The sequence below is a fragment of the Marmota marmota genome, unplaced genomic scaffold (assembly GCF_001458135.2).
Source record: "Marmota marmota marmota unplaced genomic scaffold, marMar, whole genome shotgun sequence".
NCBI classification, from domain to species: Eukaryota; Metazoa; Chordata; class Mammalia; order Rodentia; family Sciuridae; genus Marmota; species Marmota marmota.
The window spans coordinates 584,934-594,916 of record NW_025999863.1 but is presented as its reverse complement, the minus strand read 5'-3'; the positions used below and the strand labels follow the sequence as shown (position 1 = coordinate 594,916).

The window sequence follows — 9,983 nt, the reverse complement described above, 5'->3', positions numbered from 1 at the left end:
GGGGGGGGGGGGCAGTCTGGCACAGGCACGTGGGACCGCATCTGCTCCAGCTACTGAAATCCATAGTGGAGGCACCCTCACTCTGTCCCTCTGGCCCTGGGTCTTCAGGACCCAACTCCGGGTATCATCAGGAATGCCCACGCAGGTCCTTCATCCAGGTGCCTGCTATGATACCCTGCCACCTTACAGTCTGGACCAGGGTCCCTGGCTGGGCAGGCAGAAGGATATTCCTCTGTTCAGAGTTCTGCTGGCCGAATGACCAATCCAGCGTGTTCTCCTTCAGATTAGCTCTCCACCACAGCTGAAGCCCTCCTCTCGGCCACCACTGTTCCTGCAGGCTGTGCTGGGCACTGGGTGCAGGCCAGAGGCCAGGCCTGGTGGGGCCCAGGCTTGTGCCCACCCCCAGCTGTCGGGCAGCAGCCCTGTGCCCTGTCCTGCCTGTGGCCTCTAGCATGCCCCTCTGGGAACTGCTCTCCAAGAGGGAGCACACATCCGCAGCAGATGGAGAGGAGTTCCCCGGGCGGGCAGGGGGTGTGTAGGGAGCGCAGGGGGCTGGACCTCTGTTCCCAGAAACCTTGCCTCCCATAACTGTTGTGAAGACCCCGGAGCAGCAGCTGGCCCTGGCCAGGCCCAGGGAGCAGGCAGAACAGAACCTGGCACCTTAGCAACCTGGGGAAACTGAGACCTGTGCCCGCTCGCCTTTGCCCCCACCCCAGTGCCCCAGAGGAGCCTGGCTAGGCTGGCAGGGCGCACCCAGACCAGGCAGCCCTGCGTTGTTGACAGCCCGTCTGTGGCTGGATTACGCCCCGTACAGTAATTCTCCTCGCTCTGCCAGTAATTGCCCTGACTTACCAGGCAGGCATCATTTCCTGAAAGTCAGCCGGCCTTAGAGGAAGTAGGCGCGAGGCCGTGACTAACCCAACATGCAAATGCAGCCGGCCTGAGACAGCGCAGTCCTCCCCCCGCCCCCGTCCGCCTGGGACGGACCGGTGCCGGGCTGCCTCCACGGTCATGAGGGAGACTCTCAGGCGGCTCCTCCAGGGGACCTGTCCAGCGGCCGGCACAGCCACCCTTCCCAGCCATGTCCCAACTGCGCTTCTGCCTACAGTTTGCAGCTCTCAACCAGGTAACACTCCTGCTCCCTCGGGCGAATGGTGCCGGGGCTCAGGTGGGGGCCTGGAGAGAGAGACCCCACCTGTCCCTCCAAATGTCCCAAAGGGTAGGAGCACCCAGGCTGTGAGTAGCCCCTGGCCCTGCTGTTGTTCTTTGGCAGCGAGCATGGATCTGAGAGGGTTTTCTGGGAGAGCTCTGGGACCCCGGCAGGCCAGGCCAGAGCAGACACGGGAGGCGCCCAGTCCAGCCCCAGGGAGGGCCCCAGAGCCAGAGCTCCCGGGCTGGCGGGGCTGCCGTCCATCTATCCCTTTCCCGGCCCAGTGTGAGACTGGTATCAGAACCTCTTGTGGACCAGGGTGGGTACAATTTGAGACTGGCTCTGCTCGACTGGGTAGGGCCAGGTCCCCCATCCTTCCCTTCGGCTCCCTGTGAATCTGGCAGGGGTGGGGCAGCACCTGTTTCTGGGGTCATTTCTGGGCTCAGCTTCCTGGACCAGGAGGGGGTGTGTCTAGTGTTCTGAATGTCCCCCCCGCAGCCTGGGAGACCCAGGCCAGGTCCTGCCTCCTTCCTGCCCCCTCCAGGGCTCCTGGAAGGCAGAGACTAAGACCGTCCAGGTGGCCCCAGGCCCTGGTGGATCCTCACTGTTGGGCGTGGCCGCCAGCCAGCTCCCTCCTCCCTCAGGGAGGAGCCCTGAGCACAGACTTTGGAGGGCAGCCTGCGGGAGGCTCAGGACTCCCCGTCAGTGGGCACACAGCACGGGCTGAGGTCACAGATGAGCTCGGGCAGGGCTGGGACAAGCACCGGGTGGACGGACGGGCACTTGGGGAAGACTGGGGAGCAGTGGGGCAGCGAGGAGGGACCAGGCAAGTCCCAGACCCACCTCCAGACAGAAGTGGGGCATGGGTGCCTATGGGGAGGGGTCTCTCTTGACCCCCTCTTAGCCCACTCGTGGGGCCAGACAGTGGTGAGATCTAGAGGGCCCTGGGCCTGTCTCTCCCCACCCTGAGGAGTGAGGGGCCAGTGCCCCAGGTGCCTAGTGGGGCATCCTGCTCTGCAAGGGGAAGGAAGGTGAGGTGCAGGCTGGAGGCTGTGTCCGGGGCACAGGAGAGCTGGCGTGGGCTCCGAGTTATGCAGGGGCCATACCCCACACGCATGGTGACACTATGCGTGACACTCCCTCGTCACACTAGTGGCCTACATAGATACACTGTATCATCGACAGGTAGAGCCCACACTTTACCCAGGTTCCTCTGTTTCCCCTAGTGTCCTTCTCCTGCCCTGGGACCCGATCAGGACCCCGTGTGTCACCGTCACCACACCCCCTCTGGGCTCCCTGGACGGTGTTGAGAGGAGTGGTGAGGTTTCATGGGCTGCCCCTCAGCTGGGACTGTCAGTTCTCCTTGTTCTGTGACGGGGTGGGGCCAGGAGGACGCTCCAGGAGGGCCTGTCCTCCGCCCCCTCCAGGTCTGTGCCCTCAACAGGCCCTGGCTGCTGCCCTGGCCTTGGTCTCCTGCCGAGTTGGGGCGTCTCCCCTTCCCCCGCTGGAGGGCCCCTGAGTGCAGCCCATAGGGCATGAGAGCTCTGCTCTGTGTCCCGCAGACCCTGGTCAGGCTGGGCATGACCGCCCCTCCCCAGCCCTGAAGCAGGCTCCCTGGTGGCAGCTCTCAGCCCCTGTGAGGGGTGGCTCAGTGAGGAGCCCCACCACCAAGCCAGAGACAGGGCGCACTCCCTGTGGCCACCTGCTGGACCCCCACCGGGCACGTGTCTACCTGCAGTGGGGTGTCCCTATTCCAGGCCCACCAAAGCCCCAGAGCTGGGGACAGGACAAGCTCCCTGGCATTGTCCCCTTCACCTGGACTCAGGCTGTCATGCCCAGAGATGGTCTGGGACAAGACTAGGGGATGGGTGGCCTGGGTCAGATTAGGCTGGACCCACTGTCACCAAGTGGCCTCACGGGAGCAGCCAGTTCCTGAGACTGGGTCTGCGTGACTTGCTGATCTGTTGGGTGCCCAGCCTGGCCGCTGTGGAGCAGTGGACATACCCCTCTTTGCTCTCGCCGTTATCCTTGGGCTCTTGGGCTTCTCTGCCTCCGGAGCCCCCGCCCAGGCTCCTGAGGGCAGGAAGGGCCACGGTCCTGCAGGCAGCTACCTGCCTTCCCGCCAGCGCTGGGTTCTCCTCCAGGGACTTTCCTACCAGTGGGCGGGGGGGTAGGGGGGGGGAGCCCGTGCTGAGGGTCTCGGATCTGCCCTCAGCCCCACCTCCTGCCCAGGGGGTTTAGGCTGGGCATGGAGGAGGGGTGGGGTGTGCAGAGCTCCCACCCCATCAGCTAAGCCAAGGGTGGCGGTTGTCAGGACTTGCTCCCTGCACTGGGCGGGAGGCAGCCTTGTGGCCCATAGCAAGCAGCTGCCCCTCCTGCTTCCCAAGCGTCCTTGGTGCCTCTGTCCACAGGGGGACCAGGGGTCCTGGGGCAGGTAAGAGGAGGCCAATCCAGGCCCTCAAAGGGGTCCCAGGGACGTTGCCAGCATGCTGGTGGCTGTGGGTGGCCCTGTGCATCCATGGGTGCCCACAGGACTCCAATGTGTATGTCCTGTGGGCTTGACCAGCTGTCCTCAGGAGACCCTAGCCAGAGCCCCACCACAGAGATCAGGTAGGGCCCGACTGGGCACACCCTGAGGAGGTTACAGACACTTGAGTCCCACCCCCACTCCTACCTTCGGGAATCGGGATCTGAATGTCAGGCACCTCACCGTGGGATGAGCCAGGATGGCCCGCAGCAGGGCAAGAGAGATCAGGGGTCTCCTGTCCTCTGTGCCCTCTGAGATGCGGGGATGGTGGCCCAGCTATGCCCTTGAAGCCAGTCTGAGACCGAGGACCTGTGTCCTCTGGTCCCTCCATCCTCCGGTGTCTGCCCGTTGACCAGGTCCCAGGAATGCTTCCCCGGAGCCCAGAACCCCAAACTCAGCTGACAGGGCGACATTCTCTGGGCTTCTCAGTGGCCCCCAGCCTGCCCTGCACCCTGCGGGCCTGCCCCCTCCCTAGCCTGCTGTCAGGGCTGAGTGTGGGGGTCCTAGCAGCCCCCTGGATCCCAGCCCTGCTGCAGAAGTGCTGCTGGCCCAGGGCAAGGCAGCAGGGCTTGGCGCGCTGGGCCTGGGGGTGCTGGCAGCGGGCAGATGGCACTCCTCCTGAGCCAGGCTCTCGGGGTGCTGCCCTGGACCTCGGGGTCTTGTCTGCAAAACAGGGAGGGGCAATGTGAGTGCCCCTGCATTTGGGGTCCCTGGGCGGGGGCAGGCTCCCCAAGGGTCCCAGGTGCTAGTGGGGTGGTGGCAGGTGGCGGTGAAGATAGGTTCCAGTCAGAGACTGCAGCAACCCTCCGCTGTTTCTGCACCCCATCTCTTCACAGGTTGTAAGTGACACAGTTCAACTCAGTGTGGCAGACGCCAGCCACAGGTGGCACTACCTGCACAGCAAGGGTCCCTTGGCCCCTCCCCACCCTGCCTGGCCTTTTACTTTAGTTTGAGACAAGTTCTTTCCAAGTTGCCAGGGCTGGCCTTGAACTTGCCATCCTGCCGCCTCAGCCTCCCGAGTGGCCGGGACGGCAGGAAGAGCCAGGCTTCTTTTCCTGAGATGCCATTCATATGTGGTGTGATTCACTCATTTAAAGGGTGCGGGTCAGTGGTGTCAGTATGTTCATGATTGTGCAACCATGGGTTCTGGAGCATTCCGTCACCCCAATAGGAAACCCTATACCCTTGAGCAGCCCCCCCTTGCCCCCAGCATTCCAGCCCTGCAACTGCAAGTCCACATCGTCTTGGACCCTCCTGTCGCTGGGTCACACGCTGTGGCCTTGTGTGGCCGGCTCTCATTGAGCACAAGGTCCTTGGGTCCCTCCACCCTGCAGCTGTGTCACCCACTCCTGCTCACGGCCCATGATGGACGGTCTGTTTACTGCTGTCCGTCGTGCACATCTGGTGCTGCCTCACCGGGGCTTGTCTTCCAGGACGCCTCGTACCTCGAGGACCTCTCCAACGCCTCCATCTTCTCCTCGTCCATTGACTCCCTGTCCGACATCGCAGACACCCCCGACTTCCTGCCAGCAGACAGCCTCAGCCAGGTGCCCACCATCTGGGATGTGAACACCAGCTCGTCCACCCACGACAAGGTCAGTGCCCCGGACTCTGCCAGGGCTGCCCGGACTCCGCGAGCCCCTCGCCGCCCCCCCCTCCCCCCGGGCTGGGGCAGCCTCTCCTCACCCTGCTCTGTCCCTGGAGAAAGGCTCCTGCCCGTGGGTGTGAAGAGGGATTCTGGGTAGTAACTCTCACTCAGGGGACTCTGGTGACCTCCAGAGACATTCGACTGCCACCCTGGGGAGCTACTGCTGTTGCTGGGTAGAGGTCAGGGACACTGCTCAGCACCCTGCAGTGCCCAGGAGACCCACCCCAGAGAACTCTCTGGCCCCTAATTTTAGTGGTGCCCAAAGGACAACACCCATCCAGCCCTTTCTAAGGTATTTGGCAAGAAAGAAGCTTCTAGACTGGGAGAACAAGTTAGGAATGGGTCTGGGGGGCCTGAAGTGGAGGCTCTGGACACCAGCCCCGCCTCTGGATGCTGACATGGGCACATACCCTGGATAGCTGACAGGCTGGGGCCAGTAAGGGGGACAGGAGGCTCCGAGCACCTGGCACTGACCCCACCCTCTACAACCATGTGGGGCCACTCAGGCCTGTTTCCCCTTGGGATCTGTGCCCAGCAGGCACTGCCCACCCCTAGGGGCCTGGCTGGCCTTCAGTGGGTGGCACAAGGCCATCTGCAACCTAGTATTGCAGAGCTGCCCACCTGGGCTGGAGCATGACCAGTCTTCCAGGAACCCACGCAGGGTCTGCCTGGCTTTGTGTTGAGTAAAGAGAGCTAGAGGTTGAGTGGGAACTGTGACTCTCTGGACTTCCTTCACTTTTTCTTAAAAATCTCTGGTCGGGCCAGTACGGTGGCAAGGGCTATCGTCCCAGCCCTCGAGAGGCAGAGGCCAGCCTGGGCAATTTGTGAGACCCTGTCTCAAAATGAAATACAGAGGGTGGGCTGGGCTTGTGGGTCCCTGGAGAGGGCTCGCCAGCAGCGCGAGGCCCTGGGCGCCACCCTCAGCCCTGCAGATGTTAGAAGATCTGGGGTGTCCCTCACCTACGGGAAAACCAGGCTGTGAGAGTCGGCGCCTGGATGGGACCCAGGACCCTTGTTCCCCCATGAGCCTCCAGCTCTTCATGGCCCTGGGGCGGGGGCAGCTCAGGGGCCAAGCCTGCTGGGTCCTAAGGTCAGGTGTGCTAGGGGTCGGCGTTGGCGGTCACTCCTGTTGGCTCTGTTGGCTCACACACGGTGTCCAGGCTGGGCTCACTGTGGCTGAAATGAGAGCCACACATCTAAAAGGGTGTTTTAGAACCACACAGGCTCTTATCTGGGTCCTCTGTCTCCTAGCTGTGTCCTGGGCCCACTGGGCTCAGTGTAGTGCTCTGGACAGTGACCGCCACGCTGCTCGCCAAGGGTGGGCAGGTCAGGACAGGGTCCTCTCCCAGACCATTCACAACTCTGGTCAGTTCTCAGGCCCTGAGGAGGCCATGAGTGACACACACTCAGTCCAGAGGCCAGGCCTGGCTGCCAGCCCAGAGTCAGTGCCCCATGGCCAGCTTTGCCTACCCTGTCCTCTGTCCATCAGGATGCAACTCAGGCAATTTATCTGCCTCTCCAAAGTGAACCATGGTCTGGTCATCCCTTCACCCTGGCCACCGCACAACGGGGCATTTCAACCTATTCACCCACAGAAAGCCTGCTGTACCCCTCAAATACCATATCAAATGGCCTCCTGTACAGTACTGCCAGGCTAGTATCACCAGTGGCCTTGCCTAGGGGCCCAGCCGACATGCCGTGCAGCCCCGAGTTTTGTCTCATCTTCTCCCTGGAAAGGAGCCCCCCCAGGGTCCCCTGTGCTCCTGTGGGCCTGTGTACCACCATGGTCTGATACACACAAGGCCTCAAGCCACCAGACCCTGCCCAGCCTGTCCTGTGAGACCAGGGGCTAGGGCTGTTGTCCATGAAAACTAGTAAGTACCTTTCCCAGGTGGCAGGAGGAGGCAGAGCACTGGCCTAGAAGGCCCTTCGGGGCCAGGGTGGCCAAGGCCCAGCCATTCAGGAGGCCTCAGCTGACACCCTGTCTACCCTGCAGCTGTTCCTGCACAGTGGGCCCTTTTCAGGCCTCGAGGACCCCGGGACCTCCCTCCCTAGCACTCCGCTTCTCGTCAGCTACCAGGTGAGCCAGGCCGGGCTCCCTGTCTTCCCTTTCCCAGATCTCCTGGGCACCCTGGGCACCCTGGGCACCCACCGAGGCAGGGATCTCAAACCTCAGGCAACTGCGCAGCGAGTGCCCACTTTACAGATGAGGAAACTGAAGCCCAGGTGCCACCTGGGGGTACGGTCAGGCCACCCCCACCAGGTCATTCGCTGGCTTGGGGCAGCCAGGCTGCTATCCCCAGGGGAGGCTAGGCCAGATGTGGCAGCATGGGGCCCCTGGATTCTCATATGCACCTGCAGTCACAGAGCCAGCCCGAGGAGGAGGACGAGGCGGACGAAGAGGAGGAGGAGGCTGAAGAGCTGGGTCACGCAGAGACCTACGCAGACTATGTGCCGTCCAAATGTGAGTGGCTCTGCTGGGTTGGGGCACTCGGACACCCTCAGCCCCAGGACAAGACCCTGCGGACCCCAACTAGGGGTTGTGGGCCCAGGGCCACAGCCACAGGGCAAGGGCCAAAGTGCACCTGGTCCCCTTGCCCCAGGGGATTGGTGAGACTTTCCTGTCCCCAGCCTACTCACCAGCCACTGAGGCCCGAGCCTGACTGCCCCTTGCCCCTTCCAGCCAAGCTCGGGAAGCAGCACCCAGACCGTGTGGTGGAGACCAGCACACTGTCTAGTGTCCCTCCACCTGACATCACCTACACCCTGGCACTGCCCACCGCAGACAGCGGGGCCCTGTCTGCCCTGCAGCTGGAGGCCATCACCTATGCCTGCCAGGTGACTCCCCAGACCCCAGCTGCTGGGGGAGGGGCTGGCTCAGGAGGGAAGAAGCCCAGGCTCTAACCGCCCATCGTGCCGCAGCAACACGAGGTCCTGCTGCCCAGCGGGCAACGCGCAGGATTCCTAATTGGAGACGGGGCTGGCGTGGGCAAGGGCCGGACAGTGGCTGGTATCATCGTAGAGAACTACCTGCGTGGCAGGAAGAAGGCCCTCTGGTGAGCGCCTGCTCGAGAGGGCAGGGAGTGGGCGGGGAGGGGGCAGGGCTGTCCCTGACCCGGCTGCCGCCCCAGGTTCAGTGTCTCCAACGACCTCAAGTATGACGCAGAGCGGGACCTGCGGGACATTGAGGCCCCGGGCATCGCCGTGCACGCGCTGAGCAAGGTGCGGGGGGGGCGCAAGCCCATGCTGGAAGGGCGGGGGTCGCGGGGGGCAGCCCCGCAGTGCCCACTCCCATTCCACAGGGGAACCCAAGCCGGGAAGGCCGAGGATCCCCATGCTTGCGCCTGCGCCTGTTGCAGATCAAGTACGGCGACAACACTACCTCGGAGGGCGTCCTCTTCGCCACCTACTCCGCCCTGATCGGGGAGAGCCAGGCTGGTGGGCAGCACCGCACGCGTCTGCGGCAGATTCTCCAGTGGTGCGGGGAGGCCTTTGAGGGCGTGGTATCCTGCAGGCATTACCGGGGCCAGCCTCCAGACCCCGCAGGCCTGGACTTCCCAGCAGGAGCAGGATTCCACAGCTCACCCTTGCCCCCCACCCCTGCCGAGACCTGGCCTGGCACTGGCCAGCCAAACAGTGACCAGAGACTCTGTGTGGGTGTTTGTGATGAGTCCTGAGGCGATGGTGGCCTCTGTGCAGCCTGCAGGCATGCAGATGGTACCCAGAGTCCCCGCTGTCCTAGAGACAGGCCTGGTGCCGAGGGCTGGGCCTTGCTGGGAGTTGTCAAGGGCCAGGGAGGCAGGCACACAGGGTCACCTTATTTCACATCAGTACTGGGGTTGAATCCAGAGGGTTGCCCCTGAGCTACGCCCCCGTCCTCTTTTATTATTTTATTATTTTGAGTCTGTCACAGTGACCAGGGAGGCTGAGGCAGGAGGATCATAAGTTCAAGCCCAGCCTTGGCAACTTAATGAGACCTTGTCTCAGATTTAGGTGGAATAAAAAAAAAAAAAAAAAAAAAAAAATCGAGAGAAACAGACCTCAGGATGTAGCAGCTCAGAGGTGCAGTGGCCCTGGTTCTAACCCAGGTACAAAACGGGAAACCGAACTGCACCCAGGACGCAGAGGTGAGCACCTCGCCATCCCCGACGGCAGCCGTGCCTGTGTGCCTGCCTGCACTTCCCCAGGCCTGCTGGAAGCTGTCACCCAGCAGCTGACAGATACGGCTCTGCCTGGCTCCCAGTTCCCAGGCCCGAGGGCTTTTGGCCTGGGCTGCCCACACCCCTTCTGGGATGCTCCTTAACCCTCGCCCACCCCAGATTGTGTTTGATGAGTGCCACAAGGCCAAGAACGCCAGCTCCACCAAGATGGGCAAGGCCGTGCTGGACCTGCAGAACAAGCTGCCCCTGGCCAGAGTGGTCTACGCCAGCGCTACAGGTGGAGCGTGGGGCCCCCGCCAGTCTTGGGGCAGCGGCAAGCCGGGTGGGCTGGCTAGGGCACAGGCTGGGCCTGCTGCCCACAGTTCCTCAGGCCCAGCCCACACCCAGCTTCTCAAGGCCTGGGGCAAAGGCTCTTGCTGTCCCTCGGCCACCGTACCATCAGGGCCTCCCCTCGGCCAGCTGGCTCTGCCCAGTCTCAGCAGGCGCCCCAGGTCCCCT

The 9,983-nt window shown here is 63.1% G+C and overlaps 1 protein-coding gene across 8 annotated transcripts in view; it reads left to right on the top strand.

The window, feature by feature from the left end:
• The window catches only part of Sbno2 (strawberry notch homolog 2), a 34,756-nt gene that overhangs the window by 12,646 nt on the left and 12,127 nt on the right, over window positions 1-9,983 (top strand). For 4 of the 8 annotated variants that reach the window (XR_007350654.1, XM_048811803.1, XM_015503576.2 and 1 more), the window contains 8 exons: window positions 5,111-5,272; window positions 7,322-7,405; window positions 7,687-7,789; window positions 8,009-8,163; window positions 8,248-8,381; window positions 8,457-8,547; window positions 8,685-8,828; window positions 9,645-9,762. Coding sequence is in view for 7 of the 8 variants with exons in the window: in XM_048811803.1 (XP_048667760.1) it covers window positions 5,111-5,272; window positions 7,322-7,405; window positions 7,687-7,789; window positions 8,009-8,163; window positions 8,248-8,381; window positions 8,457-8,547; window positions 8,685-8,828; window positions 9,645-9,762 (991 nt within the window). In the remaining variant the exon portion in view is untranslated. Of the gene's footprint in view, window positions 1-115; window positions 1,127-2,376; window positions 2,469-5,110; window positions 5,273-7,321; window positions 7,406-7,686; window positions 7,790-8,008; window positions 8,164-8,247; window positions 8,382-8,456; window positions 8,548-8,684; window positions 8,829-9,644; window positions 9,763-9,983 lie in introns of those variants that run through there. The other 4 variants (XM_015503578.2, XM_048811811.1, XM_015503579.2 and 1 more) reach the window with 4 other exon arrangements.